Genomic DNA, 19,962 nt, shown 5'->3' on the forward strand with positions numbered 1-19,962 from the left:
ACAGTCCCTAAATTAGAATGCCCCTATTTGGATGCATGCCGAAAACAAAGAAACGATTAACAATAAGTAATTTTACTCAATTTAAAATTTTATATACCAACAGGATTATGACCTCAATTTCTGCAAAATCCCATTCTTGCAAAGAGACAGAGCACAACAAATAATTGCGTGACACAAGCCAAGAACAGAGCCGACTGGCATTGTAATCCAGTGATCTGCATACAATATTTAAAAACAAAGAAAAACAATAATTTACACTGATTTCAATTTTAAAGCAAAATGTTTAAAAGTAACAATCTGTACAGAACTATGAATAAAAGCCAAGCTGTTGTTACAAATTACAGAAAGTCTTACTGACTTTAAAGATGCACCAAAATGAAAACATTCACAAAAGTTGCATCTAGATGTTATTGCTACAAAAATATGCCACAGCACAATAAAGCACACACATTAAAACTAGTCTTGTCCTTTGTGTGTGTGTGTGTGTGTGTAATGCCACAACTCCCATCAGTGGATCCAATTAATTAATCCTGTTAAAATCAGTGTCCTCTATGTTCTTTTCTGAACAGTTCTCAGTCTATCATAACACCACCGTGGGAACAGTTTCTGCTTATTTGGGATGGAATTGAACATGGTTCCCTTCGACAAATCATAAAATGCTGACTGAGAGAGGCTTTATGTCCTGCAGATGTCAGAGACATCTCAACAGAACTGATTTCTCTATTCAGGTAAAAATAAAAAGGTGTTTCACTGTCTGAACCCTGGTCCTGATTGCCCCAAGTGCAGCAAAACTGCCCCTTTTTGGTATTCCTTCATTTCCTTTCTGCTGTTGTCCTGACCAGAATGAAGAATACGCTCTGGCCTCTGGCACTGCAGAGAGATATTTTGGGTCTTTGAACCACAACAGTGAGATTTAAAATCACATCTGATGCACCTGCAGCTGTTGACTGACAGCCAAAGGAGGGGCGAGTTCAACGGCTAAACACCTGAACTTTGAGCCGGTTGTCATTTGACTTGAGAGGAGCTGTTTGCAGGGAGCTCTGTTTGTATGGTGGAGATTTTTTCTCCTATTATTCCTAACAAGCTCTCTCCGTGGAGCGAACTTGAAGGTCCTTTCTCTGCCGAGTGCTGGTTCAATCTGTTGCCTTCATCTGATCCCAGGAAGGCTTCTCTGCTTTGAGGTTTGATGTACTGCACGGTCAGTTTCGGCATCGCCACGGCGCCGCCTTGCTGGTTAGGCTTATGTATGCAGTGGGAGAGGGTGGAGACGCAGCTCTTCTTGAAGTTCTCGTTCATGAAGGCGTACACAATTGGATTGTTGAAGCTGTTGAAGAACCCGATGGCCTGAACAACGGCGATGATCATGCTTAGTGTGACTCCGTCATATTTCTTTTCCAGGTCATCTGGACAATACCACACAGACAAAGAGATTAAAAACTCAAACTGATGAGCTGGACAGATACTTTTAAATAAACAGCTATATGCTACATTACATTCAAATTCATATAGACTTCAGCTGTACTTACAGTACTCGAACAGCATGTGGACTGTGTGGAACGGTGCCCAGCAAATGGTGAAGAGCAGAACGATGGTGATCATCATTTTAACGGCTCTTTTCTTTTTCCTGTAGAAATTCACAGCAGACAAGTTTACTTGTTATAGATCCTTCACTGGCTTCCCATCACCAACTACAGCCAATTTCGTTTTTTGAAACGCGAAACAAATCCATACTACCAGGAGACATGATGCCTAGAATAAATGTGATAAAAATGCAAAAATATGACAGTGAGACACCTGTGCTGTCTAGCGTACCTTGAGATCTTACTGATCTCCCTGTGGTTCATGGTGTTGAGGACCGAGGAGTCGCCCACCCTCTTGCGGATCCACAACTCAATGGTGATGCGTGTGTACAGCAAAAGCATGGCTGCCAGGGGGATCAGGAAAAGAGCCACCATGATGAAGGTGGTGTACACCTGCCTGTGAGTGAGAGAGCGCCAACTCTCCTGACAGCACACGTGGTAGTGATCATACAGGAAGTCGTACTTCACCTTAGAGAGGGAAGGAGAGAAGCTGTTAGTCCTGATTGACCAGCGCATACTACTAAGCTTGACCAGAAAAAGGCGACCCCAATTCACAAGATTCCGATTCGCACAGGACTAATAGTATCACATGACTTCTGTGTGAAATATCGTAGGTAATTTGTGTTTTGCATAGGATTAAGATCACAGACAACCTCCGCAATTATTACAAATTACTAGAGGTCCCCAGGTAATACTGATATTGTGCAAATAGGGCTTAAGAATTGTTATTGTTATTCATTCTGTAGAACATGCACACCAGGATCATGACGCCCAGCGTGGTGTCGCTGGCCTTTTGTTATTGGATTACCACAGAGCAACAACAGACCATGCAAGGCAATCATCCACACAGTATTCGGCCAAACCACAACAACCTCAGCATCACTTCAGTACCTAGAACACAAACCACACGTCAGTATCAATGAATAAACAAGGTTTTACTCTGTAAAACTAGCAAAAGAATACCATCCTCACTGTCAACAATTTGACAGCAGTATGAACAAAATCAGCATTATTGCAGGCTTCTGCCTTACACTAACATTAGCAGAACAGGTTTACAGCCACAAATTCACCGAACTAAACTAGTTCCTTCATTCTTTGATGGTTTCTTCTTTCTCTGACAATCTTTTTTTTTTTTAAGTAGCACATCCCTTATAGACTGTAGCACAGTGGAATGCACTATCCATGAATAAAAAAAATAAGAAATCCAGCTGGTCAAAAAGTCAAAACTGGGCATAGATTCATTATGAAACCAAACATTTTGAAAAATCTTTTCACTCAATTTTTAAGGCCATGGCTGTGCCTAAGTCTGGTTCCTTTCTGTTTTCCTGTCTTTCCCTCTCCTGCCGTGTCGCATGTTGTCTCTTTGTTTTTGTGCCAGACTTGCAGACCACTGACTTGGCTCTGGTGGTAATTTGCCGTCCTAGGCCGCTTGAATCACGCATTCAATGTGACTGCATTTGGCATGATTCTATTGTTTAAATCTGGAGAGACTTCATTAGAATGAACAATAATCTATTACACATGCATAAGAGATGAATAGTGAAAAGGCTTTGGCGATTGGACTGTAATAAAGGGGTAGTGATGCTGAGGTTAGATAAGGCATAGTGAAGGGAGGTGCTGCGATCCGATGATGAATGAGGACCATGACTGTGATGCTGACTGGAGGTGAGTGGGGTGGAGGAGGGTCGTATCGGATTGTGCTGCAATGACAACTGACAACAGCAGAGATGAAAGCAAAGATGTGATTGGCTTAAGGAAACCGTGGCAGATCTGGTTGGTTAACTTAAAAGTGAACGCCCACAATCAGCTGATAGGGCGGAAGTCACAGCCAGAGAGAGACAGAGATTTATGAATGAAAGGAGTGTAAAGAGAGTCTTCTTGACTGAACTTCCGCTAAGCTTCATATACCAAATAACAAGCTGAAAAAGCCAACTAGCATTTCTCAGCCATTCAATTCAATGTGAACACTTACCTCTAGCTGTTGCACAAACAGCATTGGTGAACCCACTATCACTGAGGCAATCCATACCAGCCCTGCAGGATACGACAAGTAAAAGAATTACAAGCTGGTAAAATCTGCAGAAAACGCAGTTTAAATACTACATACAGTAGCTGGCAATGATATTCATGGAGAAACCTGTGCAAACACCAGTCACAGCAGCTGCATAATTAAATACCTTTCACGTGAATAACAAGCTGTCAATCATGCCAAAGTCATTGTGTGAGAGTGCGTGGCATGCTACACGACAGACCTAATTGCAGTGCTTTAGTCATTATTTACCAGAAATATCAGCACTTACTATCCTTGCCACTTACTAAACATATATACATAAATCAAGGATTATTTCAGATGAGGAGACATTGAGTTAAGAGCTAATATTATCCATTCTGTTGTGGAGTTTCATAAGGACAGTTTGGGTTTCTTCTCACTTTTCAGCTTGACACATTATGTGGGTTTTAAGACTGATATTGATATAAAAGCATTTTTTCAAAAAATGACTTAACATTAATATATATAGATGTAATAACAGTTTACCATCCATCATATCATCAATACAGCAATATTAAATACATTTTGAAAATAAACCTGAATTCTATATAACATTCATCTCATCTAATATTTATGTGGTGTCATTGCTGATATACCATTGGGGCAGTACCTTAAAATATGACCTCGAGGAGACAGATCATTGCCAAATCATCCTGATGTAAACAACAACAATTTTCAAGTTTGCATAAAATACGGGATAAATGTGTCGAGACTTGAAGAGGTTAATACATTTTCATGTTGAATGCTCAGAGGGCGAGAGCTGCATGCAGCACTTTAAACGCTTTCAGTCATTTGTTTCCTGCTGCTTTCCTTCATACTGCCCTCGCTGTGCAAGGGATTACGGCTGGAAAATGCTTCTTTTTGTCCCGAGGCGTTTGCGTTGCTGTTTTCTCTGACACTACTCCACTTACTTTGGGGTATAGTCTTAGTCTCTCTGTATCCAACCCGCTGACAGGAAGTTGGATCAACCAATCAGCTTTGGCCATATTGGGCTGGAGTGCAAACTGATTGCGTTAATCCAACTTTTTGACACAAAGCGTTAATTTGACCTGCATATCTCAGAAGAGAAGCTAACAGAATGGTTATTTCCTTTTTATAAATCAGAGGAGCCTTCATCTTGCTCACAGAGCAGAGGATCCCTTTAACACACAAATATGTCCACTCTAAAGAGCACAATGAGGCACAGAGATATAGAATACCTAGCATATTGTACGCTCTTTTCGACGAGTACTGCCTCCTCATTTTCAGTGGGAAGACAATGCCCTGGTATCTCTCAATGGCAATGCAGGTCATTGTGAGGATGCCCGTCACTATGGCTGTAGTCTGCACAAAGGGAACTGTCTTGCAAACCAAAACCCCTGCAAGAAAAACAGATACAGTTACCTAGAAACAGCGGACAGCATGTATTTCAATGAGAGTTCGCTGCACTCCTTTTGTTGACCAGAGACTAGAAACGGAGGTGAGCGCTCCCTCATCCTTTTCATCTTCCTGTGGGGTTTCATTGAAATGTCAAAACCATCTCTGATTACTGTTGAACATACATATGTCACAGCTAATGACGCACGGAGCTGAAACCCAGGAGAAAATTAGCAGCGCAGTAAGACCCTCGTGTTAAGTCTGCTTTGATTCAACCTGAACTAATTGTGACCGCATTTTAATAGGAGCACATGCTTTGAGCTGGCCTTCAATTGCTAAGATACATTGAATGTTGCTACATTTCAATAAGGTGTCCTTGTTGGTATCAGACATGTTCACTATATTGTGAACTGTTAAATATGATGACATCTGTAAAGCTGATGATGCTCAGTTCATGAGGACACAACGGCAAACAGGTGTTTTGACTCAGCTCTCTGGTGCCTTTTAGAGGCTGTAGGAGAGTTGTATATTATCAGGTGTCCACCTTGATAGTAACAGAAAAGCATGTAAATATTATGCAATGCAGTATTTTACAACAGAAACAATTCATTAGACTGTAGTGTGACTGCACCAGCATCAAAAAGTATGAATCAACACCTCTGACTAATTTCTTTGTTTTTATTACATAGCATTGCCTGTTCATTATTTTGTGTCCTCTACCCTCTGCAAAGTTTGACATGAGCGTCACAAATTGAATAAATACATAAGCCTGTTATATTCCAAGGCTAAATGTGACAATCATCAATGTATTTATTGAGCTGTGTAGAAATATTTTAAAGATATGATATATCTTATATTCCTAAAACTCCTCCCAGTTCGGGGACTAAAAAGTCACAGTTTTGTTTATTCATATTGAACCCCAGAGAACACATGAGGGCTCAATCTGTCATCTAGCTTGTGTATCAGCTTCTGTTGCAGCTCGCCTCATTCCTTGAAGGGATCAATGTTTTTGTTTGTTTGAAGATTTTATGACACACTTATATACTGTGATGTTATATCTATGACATGCATTACTACGACTTTTTCATGGCATATTATATGCTAAGACGTTATTATTATTTCTATGACATACAATGACTTTTTGTGACACACTATACTATGACATTGTCAATGACATGTTATGGCATTCTATACTATACAGACTGACAGCACCCTGAATTGGAGCATCAGAAAGTTGAGTCAGCGCCTCTGAGTTACACGTAAAAGTTTGCTAATGCGAAAGACAGTGCATCCTGCAAAACAAAACTGTAATATTCCAATACTAAATAGTTACATGTGGCACCCATCAATGCATTTATTGATCCGTGTAAAAAGCTCCTGCAGTAGCTGTCTTGAAGGGATCAATGTTTTGCCTTGATTGCTGGCCAACCTAATTCCCGGTTTGCTCTGCTTGTTTCGGGTTGACAACCAGTGTCAGAATCAGCACGAGTCTGTGTTTGGCTTCCTTCAATGTTCAGACATTCATTCAGTTACAAGATGTACTTATAGTGCTTTAATAAATTGTATTTTGAGTAAATGACGGACTTCTATCTGATTTTATTGTGAGGAGTAAACAAGAGAATAAACAGGTTTGAATGCGCCTTTATTACCGTATTTTCCCATATTAAAATCATTACTCCCATCAAGATAATGCCTCGTATTGGTGTCATTGCCTGAATAAGTAGCCAATGAAACATAAGATAAGAGGTTTAAAAAAAAAAAACTCACCTCCGAACCACTCGGACGTGATGTTTTGCAGCAGAGTGAAAGGTATGCAGAAGAAAGTGATGAGCAGGTCACTGACCGCCAGAGAGCAAATAAAAATATCGGTCGCCGTCTGTACCGCGCGTTTCTTCAAAACTATGTAGATGACCAAACTATTTCCAGCCAGAGCCAGGACGAAAATAAGCATGTACATGATCACGAAGGTGCACTTGGCGCTGTACGGTAACACGGGGATGTAGACGAGCGGCTGGATGTTGTAAGTGTTGATAAACTCTTGGCGGCTCAGGTTGTAGTGCTCGAGCATCTCCTGAAACGCTTCGGGAGTTATCTTGGTGGACCCTTGCCCTGAATCTGTCGAAGCTGCTGCCATCCTGAGAACAACCCGCTCTCTGGCAGGAAAACTAAAAAAAAACGTGTCAGAGCTGCGAGAGCTTCTCTTTAACCCCACGAGTGCGTCCGGGTGGTGCGCTGTCTCCTTCATCCAACAGCTGTATAGCTGCTGCAACTGTTGCTCTTTATGCGTGTGCGCGCGTGCGTGCGTGCGTGCGTGTGGGACACGATCAATTAGTGTGATGTATGAATATTTCATACTTTATGGTCGGTAATTTACGTTTATACATTTAGCCTTGAATCTGCACACACAAGACACTACATTATGCAAATCATTGCAATTGCATTTCGCTTTGTGATATCTCTTACTAACACCTTTGTTGCAGATGAAAATCAAGAAATCAAATTGACAGAGCGTGGTCTGTATTATGACATTTTTGTGACAAACTATAGTATGTTTTTTTATGTCACTATGACTTTTTATGGCATTTATATCACATACTATGAACATTTTATGACATTATAAGGCCAACTATGCTATGCCTTACAACATGTTTTCTATGACATTTGTTTCTATGGCATATTATGCATTTGTATGACTTTTTATGACACACTATACTTTGACATTTTTTATGACATTTTGATGTCGACACCTGTTTGACATACAGTACATTATGTTAGATTATGGTAAATGTTGGCATTCCATCCAATAGTGGTTGAGATATTTCAGCGTGGACCAAAGTGGTGGACCGACCGACCGACCAACATATCCATCCACAGATCCATGTAACTAGCATGGCTGAAGACATGAATGCTGTAAGCACAGTCTTGTTTTTTACCATACAATTTTTCCATTATTACTATTACTATTAAGAGATTAATAGAAAAGTCTTAGAGCTGCATTTATGTTGGAGCCGGATGATCTTTAATAAACACGAAAGTACAGCAAAGCAGCCTTTCTACATTAACAATTAACTGAATAGAGAGATTCTTGCCCTATGTTGAATACATGAATACACAGACAAAGAAAGGCAGCAGCACTGTGCGTTGTCGGTTCAAAAGATATAGCAAGGCCTATATTTCGCTGTGTGAGAGCGTATTTAAACCAGACAGACGGGGGAGGATGCATTGATGCCAATAAGCTGTTTGGGGCTGATGCAAATCCATTAGGTAGCTGCAGCTAACAGTTTAACATTTGTGTTGTTTGAATTTGCTAAATTAATCTAATGTTAAAAGTTGTCACTGCCAGTTAATACAAAAAACAACAACTGTTGTTGAGCTTCACAAAATTATGAAAAAAACAAGAGAAATAGAATAAAAGGTTGAAAACATGTTAAAAAGAAGGCAGAGTTAAAACGGGCAAAGAAAGGAATTGATTTACTGATCTTCCATCATGAGATGCTCAGCCAGGGGGTGCCAAAATGGCTGTCTAGACTGAAAAGTTCTTTCAGCCTGTTTGGACCGACCTGCTTGAGGATTTCAGCCTGCACTGTGCACTGTGTGTGTTTATAGAATATGTGTCCTAGAGGCAGCATATATTAACTAAATACGGCCCTAAATCTGAAATCAGTTAGTAAATGACTCTTGAAGTTTCTGTTAAAATGTTTCTTTCTGCTCTTCTTTGCTTTTGATATCTGTGATGAGGTTATTTAGTCGTGTGCAACCCAAACATTGTGTTTAACAGCATCTCCTTTAAATTGAGCAATTGTGTCTAAAAATGTTCTTAAACATTGAGACTCAAATAAAGGTATGTCGGAGGGGTGGGCGAAGGAGTCGAAAAGAAAAAAGAGACATCGACCACGTTCTCTAAAGAGCTTGGTGTTAGATCAAATAAAGCAACAGATGTAGATTGTAACCTTTGGTGTGAGTCGGTCCACTGAAAATATTAAAATAACCAAGGACAAATGTGAGCACAAAGGGAGATAAAAAACAAACTTTAAGTGGTTTGGTGTTATCTAGATTAAAACATGAAAACAGGGTTTTTATCATGAATCCTGAAAGTGATGAAATTACCAAGATATAAAAGTGATCTAAAGGTCTAGGCTGAAAAATATGCAATCTTACATAGCAAACATACTGCAGCCTTTGACCATGAAAGCACTTAAATGTAAACATTACAAAGGCTCCAAAGGGACATAAGTATACTGGACATAACCCTTTGCATGCCCTAAAGAGGTTCCCAGTGCATTTATATTTATTTTTTACCCAGAAAGAGCCAACTGGTCTAAATGCTGCTGCAATCAATACATCTATCATTTTCTTTTTACTTTAACAGGATGTTAAGCAGCTCAGAAGACATTCTTGAAGCTTGCCAGAAGGAGTAAAAAAGGCCCTTTCTCACACTGGGAGGCAATCAAAGGATAAGGGCTTCTGTCTGAAGCGCGTGGGTGATGACAGTATGAGGAAAAAAGCTCCCGATTGGTTAGATAATACGCATAAATAGGGTAAAATCCTATGCCAACATTACTAAACGATTGGCTGCAGAAGTTTATGAATTTGGAGAACAGCCATCGAACAAATTGGAAAAGAGAAGTCTGAAACCAAAAAAAAAAACAAGAGAACACACGATGGAACAACTGCTCCAAAGATTTATGGACGACATTACGGAAAAATCGGAAAAACCTCAGGAAAGACTTGAGAACTGAAACGAAAGAAGCCTTAAAGAAGCTTAAACAAGAGCACAACAACACCCGGGAATAGGTGGGCGGCGGAGGAGAGGTTATACATGTTGGAAGAAAGAGAGATAATCCTCCATCTAAACCATCTACTGAGAAATCGGAAAGACGTGGGCAATAAGATGGACTTTTTAGAGAGCAAATCATGACCAAACTCAATCAGCATATTCAACGTGAAAGAAGGAGCTGAGGACGATGAAATACTGAAGTTGATTTTGTGAAAGGACTTCGACTGGACAAAACTGGAAATAGGCCAAGACCAGCATGAGATAACCCAAGCTCACCTCTCCGCTCCTATTATAATTATAAGCAGGATAAAGACACACAATTATTGCTTCTAATGCGTTAAGGACCACTCAAATTAAGACTCATCACTGTGTCAACTCACTGCTCTTTGATGGTGAGACGAGCTGAAAAGATGCTTGATTTAAGTTTTGAAAAGCATAATGTCGAGGATTTTATGGAAGACATTTTGAACGACACTGTTGCAATTGCCAATAAAGTTGAGAGACGTTTATTTTTATCTTTGTTTAAACCTGGTCTAAGCCACAAAGCTCGCGACATAACTGGTTTTGCTTACATCTAGAACTACATGTACTGCAGCACAGAATGATAAGAGTGTATCAGACACTGACATTGAAGACCCTAAACAGGCAAATAGTTTCAGTAGATGCTATGCAGAAAAGAGAAGAAAAGACACTAGATAAGTAAAGAAAAGAGCAGATAGAGACTCAGTAGCATACAGGAAAGATGTAGAACAAGGAGAGAAAGGAACTGCAACAACCCACAATTGACTAACCGCAGATGTATAAGATATGTTTTTTACTCGCACGTCTCACAAAAAAAGATACGCTCTCATTCGAATCTATGCAGATGGCTCTACCGGCTCTGTGCAGGCGCGTGTCGAGGGCATAACTGCGACTCGAAGTGTTAAGATATAAGCATACACTGTAAGTCTATTCTTTCGACAATACGCTTGTAAACATGATTTTGATGCCCAATGAAAAGGCACAGAACGCGCCATGACACACAATGCCACTTTTCCTCAACTGCAGTAATAAGCTTCACCTGGATGTAACAACCCTATCGCAAGACAGGAAATTCTGCGAAAGTGTTTCAACTTCTTATATGAAAGTAATCGCTGTAGGAATACTGGGCTGTGGCAGAATTCGCCCCAGTTCCACCGAATGCTTTGTAGGCGCCTACACCAACCAGTACAAGTTACTAATGCAGTGAAAAGAACATGACCAATATCTGACCCTAAATCTTTTAGCACAGGTGCCCTCCAAGGGTGTGTTAGCTCCCCAGTTCTATTCACGTTAGTGAAGTGTGAGCAAAACTCCCCCAAAATGACATTGTGAAATCCTCAAATGACACCACCATTCTTGGTTCACTACACCAAGATCAAGACACACCACTTTTTCACTCTGAAATCAAACACTTTGTGGACTGGTGTGATGCTCACCACCTTATTGTGAAGGTGAGGAAAACTGAGGAAATGATATATTCGACCTAAAGTCAATTGGTGACCACAATAAGCGTTCACAATGTACCCATGAATAAGGTTTCTCATATAAATATCTTTGTGACAAAAAAATGTTCATGCATGAGTGTATGTATGATCCATGTTCTATGCCTGCATGTGGAGTGTGAGGCTGGCAAGTTGATGCAGCGGCTTGAAGCCCAAGACAAATTTCACAATAAAGTACATCTTTTCATTACAACAGGATAATGTGTAGTTGTGAGAAGTAACTCAGGTGCCCTAGTAATAACAAATTTAGCAGGGAATAACACTTTTTGTACCCCACTATATACTGTACAGTCTACCTGTGGTCGGCTACAAAAAAGTGAGCTTGCGGAGACTCACAGTGGCTCATAATGACGGCATAAAGCTGCTGTTGAAAGCTCTATCAAGATTGTGTTTGTCAATGTTGGTTTACACACCTGATTATATATATATATATATATATATATATATATATCTCAAGGCTGAGACAGTTTTCATACATAATGAGACAGTGTATTTTCATTGTAACTGTTTCTGACAAACAATTCTCAACTAATTGCTCGTTAACGTCGCTGTAAGACTCCAGAGATTCACTCCTCACAGCCGTCTTTACATTTCTATTTGTGCATGGATATAGCAAACAAAATGTTTTAGTTTTTTCTTCCTTTTTTCACTGTCGGCTCATGAATATTATTTTCATAAAATGAACCAGGGAATGAACAATAATGCAAAAGATTTCCCAGCGGATGTGGAGGAGCTCTGAACCCATGTCTACGTTTATCCAGTATGATTCAAACATTGCTGCTGACTAACGTTAATAAAATGTCCTTTAGCTCAAGTGATCCATTGTTGTGAACTGTCCCTACCGATTCTTCTTTAACAGTCGGTCCAACATCTGGTTTGAACCTAATGTCACTAACTGCTTTCACACCTGGTTGACCCTGATCCCCCTCACTTCACAAATCCATTTTTCTCCGTCACTTCCTGAAAGGAATGCCTGCGGACACTATTCAGAGCTGAAAATCATGCTCCAACTGTTTGTCATAATTCATTATTAAATAAATAGTCTGTACATATTAGTCACTATCTTGTTGTTCCTTGAAAAATGTTAAGAAACATCCGTCGAAACTTAAACAGATATAGTTTCGACCACAAATGATACAAGCCAGAGGCAGCAGGATCCTTTTAATCGTAAGAGACAGAGGGTCTTTACATTACTATTCACACTCACAGGCCACACTATTTGCTGCAGCAAACTGGGGAATTATAAATGTATAACTGTTCATGCCGACATCATTCAACTTAATTTTTTTACTTCTCAACAATCAAAATAACTACTTCAGGCTTCAGTTCTTTAATTAAATATCATAACATTGTTTGCGTCTCTGCATGTGACATCCACACTGAATGAAGGTCACTCATTGTGCACAGATGCCATTGTTACTTGTTTGTAGGGGTTTCTTAGCAACAAAGGCAACACAGCACATTAAGTACTGACGGATTTGAGCTGGAGGAGGTTTTCGGAGGTAAAGTGGTTCTTCAACCTTATATTCTAATAGATTTCAAATATTTCTTCTCGGTAGAACACAAAAGAAACATTTCTTGGTCAAATTTGAAATGTGTAAATTATTTTTGGAGTAAATCAAATTTGAGTGCTGCCTCTCTTGCTTCTCGTTAGGTTTTGGTTTTTGGCATGCGTCTTCACAAATTGGCAATCACAAGCGCCTGTCGATATTTCTATCACTTCCCTTCATAACAGTACTGTACTTTGGAGTTTTTCTTTCACTCCTTCAGATTCAAACAAAACCTTCAACTGTCATTCCAAGATATGTTGATGATGGCACAGAGTCCATCCTCCCGTGGAAAAACAAGAGAGAGCAGTCAAACTAATCAGGTGCCATACAGCCCTGACTTCCCCAAGATGCTGACGAAAAGCAGTCCACGCTTTGGTGCCTTTAGTCATCAATCATTCTTCTCACGGCACAACCCTCATCCGAACCGGGTCAAACATATTCAAGGTGAGCATGCGGCAGAATAAATTCATGTGCTTTATGACTCTTTTTTACAGCAAATTGAATTTTAATCATGCCTCACCATACACTTCCCTAAATTAAATGTTTTCTCGTTCATCTGTGGAGTACAGACGTCAGTAGACGTCAGAACCTGTATATATTTAATTGTATTTGGCTTCAGTAAATAATGACTGTGTAAGCTTTCTGTTTGGTATAATTTCACCATTGCTGGGAGCAATTCAAATTCATGAAATTCCATCATCATACATCTCATATAATACTGATCTACTTTCGAGTTGAAAGATTGCCTAATGTGGAAGCTATTGTTATTAAAGCTGCACTAATCCCTGGAGTCACTCGTATTGACAGAATTTTCATCCAACTCTGCTGTTCCCTTTTAGCTCTCGTTTTATGATACAACGGTTTCTTGATTGAATATTGATCGAGCCAATTGGCGCCATTGGGGGACTAAAAATGAGCCAATCAGCGTACCGCCGTTGTCAGGCTGTTGTTCTGCCATTGTCAAGCATGGCCAGCTGTGCGCCGAAACCGAAGAGCAATAATAACAACACTGATGCTGCCATCAGTCATAAGGCTCTAAAAATGTTACTGAATGATGTGTCAATGCATTTTCAGCAAATATTGAAAACAATAGCATTGCAGTTTCATGTCGACGAAAAATGTATTATTAACCTCTGTCATACTGCTGTAGGATGTCGGGCTGCCACTTTGGAATAACTTCTTATTCTGTGGTGCCTTTGTTTGTCACTAGTCACTACTCTTCCCGAGACTTCCTCATTTGTGTCCGTAACCGTAACTTTAAGCTCCGAATGCCACCTCTTTACAAAACATTGTGAATGAGCAGCTGTATGGCACACCTGGAATACTAATACGGTCCATGAAAGAGACGACTGCATTAGAGAAGTTGTTCTCTTCCCTGAGATTCTCATTAAGTCATCATCGTTGACTCTGTACAGGTTTTATTTCTTCAGGGCATTTCACTTTGATTGTGCCACACTGTTGAAGTGCTTCACCTTCTGTGTTTGTGTGAACCGTGAATATTGTGCCTCTCTTTCCCCACAGGACTAAATGGTCGGCCCGTCTGCATGGTGAGGGATGATTGGTTCGTCACCTCATCATTGTTTCCTCATCCACTTCTCAAGAGTCACGTCCTCCGGAAAGCAACTAATCCATCCTTAGAATTTCGTCTCCCTGAGAATATTTATGGAGTGAGTAGTAACAAAAATAAATCAGGTATGTTTAATGTTACACACGGCCCCTACAATTTCTTATTTCTTCTTGGGAAAGCTCTGCCTTCAGAGAATGCAATTGACCATCAGAATAACGGAAGTCATGTATCCTCTTTCGTCAGCGGCACAATTTTCAGAAGCCTGGAGGGATGAACTTAAAGACCTCGCCGCAAAAGTCAGTTTGTCTCCTCAAGCACAAAAGGACAGAAAAGATGTATGTATATTGCTGTATCCTGTAATCTAATGTATGTCTAGGGTTACTTAACGGCACCGTACATGTCATCCTTAGCAACTGTTTTACTACTTGAAACACATTTTTGGTTTAAAAATGTTTCAACGGCGAATATGTAGCGTCATTTGCTTCTCTTCGTGCCTACTCCCGTCTTTGTATTGACTTTTTATGTAATCGTGCTGTGGAAAAAGTTTACCTGCGTTTAGTGTGAACACAGCATAAGAAATATCAGCATTTATGCACACTACATGCATTCATCCTCTTCTGGATGGTTACTTCTGAATGATGCTTTTTTTGACCCAGATTGAGTCTCAGAGGTTGCACTATTTCCCAGGTCCCACAACAACCTCCGCCAATCAAATGTTTCCGGTTTTGTCTAGCGTTGTTAATTGTGTGTTGTTAATGTTTCTGGTTCATACATTCCTAACTTATAAAAGGTTATACTGAAACATATTTTCAAGTGAAGTTGCTGTACTTATTTTGTTCAATACAATTCCAGGCCCGACCGGAGGAAGAATTTGTCCGCCGAAAGACTCAATATTCAGCTGAAACAGGGAGAATCGTTCCTCCATCCACAAAGTCTTACCAACGCAGAGCCAATTCCCAACGCCTGCTATATCCTCAGGCCTTTCATGATCAAGAACTCATGGTGAAATACTCCTCCACTGATGCTCAGCTCTTCCACACTTTGAAAATGTGTGGGGTTGAAGGAGTAGAAGGATTAGCGGCATTTGAAAATAAAATAAACATTTCCAAGATTATAGATAATCATTTTCATAGCTTTTGCCGAAGGCTGTTGGAATATAGCCCTCAGCACAGTTCCTTGAATATAAATTGATGTGGTTTGCCAGATAATGTTGTGATAATCCTAGTTTTCTTTTCAGGTGTTTGAGCATCTTTGTCAGATCCTGCAGACAGATTCGCTGTCTACGGTCCAGCAGTGGCTTCTGCTTGCTGGACAAAGAGGTAAAATGCTTCATTTAACATAGATAATTAGTTCACTTTATGCACAGTGCAACAGATGTTGCTTTAATTAGTAAAACATTTATAGAAATGATCAGTATCTCTCATTTCTATTTATCAGTAATTATTTTAATTACCCACTGACGGAAGGTATAATTGCTCTGCTGATGACAAGAGCCACTGAGCTCTTTTACTAGTATTATACGATGTACCCTCAGAGAAAGACCTGGTCATGGGAATGATCAAGCAAGCTATGGATGGTGTGAACGTCTGGGGCAATCATCGGCCCGAGGCTTTTCATCCTGGTGCATCTCCGTCTCTGTATGGTCCATCGTTTGATCAGTGGAGAACACCACAGGGAACGAGGTCAGGAGGATTATACACATTGTTATCTGATTCTTGTGTTCGAAAATGTTTTCAACTCAGCGTGTTTCGTGCTTATTTATTCCACAGCTCATACAAAGAGATGCGAGCCTTCAGCAACGACAAACCAGGTAACGAAATTGTGCCCTACTTTTCTCACTCTAAATGTGTTTTAGTTTGTTTGTTGATTATTGTACGATAACTTTTACTCTTTTCTCTCCTGCCTGCTGGAGTCTTTGGCTGGTGTCCTCTCATAAACCTCCAGATTTCACTTAAGCTAAACCACCATCAGTACGTCCCAGGATTAAATGACAGCTCTTGCCCTTCTATGAAATGGTGTACATCAACCTATTGTATACTCTCTTTGTCGTGAGCAGTCTTTTTGATAGCACAGCAAGAGGTTCTAGAAGTCAGGAAAGTATTCTTTTTCTCCTCCAGTGAATGTATTTCAGCTCATCCTTGATTGGATGATTGGGCATCTTTGATAGGTTTTCTTTTTTCACAAAGGCTGTGGACTAATATGCTTTGTAAAGCAAATACTCTAGTGTCAATGTGAAATTCACATCGATCCACATTCTCTCCATATACAGTATTGTTGTGTGTATGATTTTTTTTTACCTCTCCTGTGAAAGGTAATTCGGTATGAAAGGGTTTATTTTCTTCAAATTAGGAGGAAACCAGAACATTCACAGTAAACAATTGTAAATACTTTCATTAATGTTTCCTATAGAACACATGGACCTATGGTTAACATCAAATCACTAGCTTTGTGTGACACTTAAGACTTGAGTATTCTTTTGCAGAGAGGATTGGAGATGCAGAGGTCCTTGAAATCCACGCAGGAGCTCAGAATGATCTTCAAGATCACCCACTTCAGAGTGTATAGAGTTCTCTAGTTGTCATAGTGATAGCTGAAAAGGATTTATTGGTTCCCATGTTTGTTGGTCCTTTGATACTGTAGCATATTTGCCATGTAGTGGTTTCTTAGAAACGCAAGTCAATATAATGAGATATCGCCTGTGTGGAGGATCATGTTTTGAAACTGAGAGTGACAAGTGTAACTTGTTTGCAGGGAAGTAAAACTTGAATCTTGATAGATGTGTTCATGTGGTTTAAGGTGTGCAAAAAATAATCTAGGATTTTAGATTTTTTTTTTATTGCTAAATATATCATTGGCAATATAAGTGTATTCGCCATCATGCTGCGTGTCGCTCACAGAGTGGCTGTAGGGATGGCAATGTTGGTCGCTTCAGACCGAATTCTTTGTCCAGACATCTACAGTCCCCAGATAATGCCTCCTGATAAAGTTGTTTTTTGTTGAGCTTTGTGGTTTTGGGTGAAATGTCTTGACAAGCGTTGGATGAATTGCCGTTAAAATTTGTACAGACATTCATGTTGCCGTCAAACTTTTATTCTTTATCCGGTTAAAAGTTAGAAATGTGTGCAGTACTTTGGTTTATGACCAAATACCTGCAGAACACATTCCCATCAGCCTCAGCCTGTAGTGCTAATTAGCAAATGTCATCATGCTAACACGCTAAACTAAGATGGGGATAAACATTATACCTGCTTAAAATCATTATGTTAGCTAAAGCACAGCTGTGCTCAAGTGCAGCTTCACAATCTTGTTTTGACACATTAGACATAATAAATATACTAACCCTAAATGCATACCTCTCCTGCTAACTGCATATAAATCACCAGCAGACCAGATTAGCTTCTTTGAGCTTGAATTCATCAATAATGCCTGCAGCATATTAGCATCATTCTGTATGATGGAAGTACCGTCTTCTCTCTCCGTCCTTCCTGTTGTGGATACAAGTTTTAATGCATCATCATTAAATCTACAGTAGGCTACAATCTGAGTCCAGGTTGGATGAATGAGTGAATTTGGTGAATGTTGGCATGTAGTGTAACTGCTTTGAGCGTTGGCGCTAATAGATACAACCTACAAAACCCGTAGTTTTAAGACAAGAGCATCCTGCTTCCACAGTAGCACTTATCCTGAAGCGAACAACATCCCAAAGCACATGCACTTTAACTTGGCACTAATTATTCAATTTATGGCATGGTTACTGTATTGTAATATGTTTTTGTGCGTGTGCTATGTGATTATATATTTTGTTGTTGAGTGCAACGTAACAAAATAGAAATGAATCAGAATCTTTAATCCAAAATTTTGGTTCTGCTTTTTTTCATGGGGATTTGTTGACAATAAGAAAAGTACAAACTATCACCGACATTATTCTTTTAGTTAGGTTTTTTTGTGTGTAGGAAGTCTATCCTCGTACGGTTTGAGGGGGGTGACGACGCCTGAATAATTGTCTTATTGATCAATGGTCTGGCTGACATACAGTTGGATTTCTAGAATGTCAGATTTTAAGGTCAGCTGTCTTACAGTCGGTTTCAAGTTTCCCATCATGAGAGAATTTCATGCAAAAAGCGATGTTGGTTTACTTTCTTAATACACTAAATCATAAAGTCCCGGCTGAAATGACCATTATTCAAATACTTGAATGGCAAAGACAGTTTCCCCAGTTATATTGTGCCAGAGAAAGTGCCTAAATCCAGCCAGAGAGAGATGAGAGGAGAGGAGAGGAGGGGGTAACGCGCAGCAGGAACTTTTTTATTAAAGATTACAACAGAAGAACAGCAAAAAATACATGGAATGAAAATACAAACCCATACTAAAACAAATAATACTGACACCAAATAGAATACTATAGCAATAAGAGTAAAGTAAATTAATAAAGTAAAAATTTCAAATAAAATAGGAAAAGTAAAATACAACAACAAAGTTGTCTCTAGAGAGACAAGGAAGAGACAAGGGCTGCGGTCGAAAAGTCCAAACATTACCTCCTGACGTCTATTCCTAACCACTTCTCCTTGACCTCTATGGAAAACGTCATGGGGTCAAGGAAAGATGTGAAGGAGAATTCACCACACTTTCACTAAGCTACGTAATTATGATGCGATGGCGGGAGTCACTGACGTAGGTATGCCATGGCAAAACTACAACGAAGGAGGAACTATAAAAAACTAAAATGTGGCCCCATGAACTCTGTTGCACAGTTGCATGCAGGCTATTTAAAGAGTTTCTTTTGTGAGACGTCTCACTGTCTATTCATATTCATCAACTGTATGAGTATAATTGTTAAACCTGTGTAAGATAAGCATAGCGTTTGTTTTCTTTGATGGCCGAATGGTGCGTCACTTTAAATGATGCCGCTGCAAGGAATTGTGGGGCGGCATCATCTTCTTTCTTTCCAGTGTTTCCTTTGCTAAAGGAGCTAATGAAGGAAGCCATGACCTTTCCAGAGCATTCAGAGAATTTGAAAAGCTCTTATCATAGAGGCCACTTCGATACTTCTGGGTCATTTCACTCAGTTAAGAAACTTCCAAAGCAAAAAGAACTTTTCAGTCTTCATTACATTCCTCAAGGACTCAAAGACAAAGTACAGCACTGTATTGTGCATTGGAAAAGTACAGACAAATGAAGGAAATGTTAGTCTGGTAAATGATGAATTACCAAATTGTAGTGACCGGCCATGATGATGAATGAATAACATGTTGATGTTGAGCATCCCAGTGGCTATTCACAAACAAGTCCTTGCTACAGTATGCCTCTTCTCTGGTGGCGTGACCGCAGTTTGAGGTCAGCTGGCCTGGTCAGCAGGTGAAGATCAGCATTGGCGTCATGAATCCTTCTCACAAGGTCACCCGTTTGCTCGGCGTGATAAGAGGCAGCTGTTTCCTAGTGCTCTATCAGCAAAGCTTCTGCAAGGCAGCATTGAGAAGAGAGGGGCGGCACTGGGCCTTCTACCAAATATTTTACAGATGTGACGGTTACCCTTACACACACACACACACACACACACTG

The 19,962-nt window shown here is 39.9% G+C and overlaps 2 protein-coding genes across 2 annotated transcripts; one reads left to right on the plus strand and one right to left on the minus strand.

Annotated features, from left to right (window-relative positions):
* Positions 1 to 1,005: 1,005 nt before the first annotated feature.
* On the minus strand, positions 1,006 to 7,120 carry qrfprb (pyroglutamylated RFamide peptide receptor b). Its single transcript, XM_076092721.1, has 6 exons — positions 6,754 to 7,120; positions 4,830 to 4,988; positions 3,553 to 3,614; positions 1,813 to 2,048; positions 1,527 to 1,624; positions 1,006 to 1,403 (listed from the first exon to the last, which is right to left on the minus strand). The coding sequence occupies exons 1-6, from the start codon at positions 7,118 to 7,120 to the stop codon at positions 1,006 to 1,008; spliced, it is 1,320 nt and encodes a 439-aa protein (XP_075948836.1).
* A 6,063-nt stretch (positions 7,121 to 13,183) lies between these two features.
* On the plus strand, positions 13,184 to 17,311 carry tbata (thymus, brain and testes associated). The gene is made up of 8 exons (XM_076092797.1): positions 13,184 to 13,280; positions 14,358 to 14,528; positions 14,647 to 14,736; positions 15,248 to 15,405; positions 15,641 to 15,722; positions 15,938 to 16,085; positions 16,173 to 16,213; positions 17,301 to 17,311. The coding sequence occupies exons 1-8, from the start codon at positions 13,184 to 13,186 to the stop codon at positions 17,309 to 17,311; spliced, it is 798 nt and encodes a 265-aa protein (XP_075948912.1).
* The last annotated feature ends 2,651 nt before the right edge of the window (positions 17,312 to 19,962 follow it).

Source organism: Anarhichas minor, unplaced genomic scaffold (genome assembly GCF_050575085.1).
Source record: "Anarhichas minor isolate MPS153535 unplaced genomic scaffold, ASM5057508v1 ptg000017l, whole genome shotgun sequence".
Lineage (NCBI taxonomy): Eukaryota > Metazoa > Chordata > Actinopteri > Perciformes > Anarhichadidae > Anarhichas > Anarhichas minor.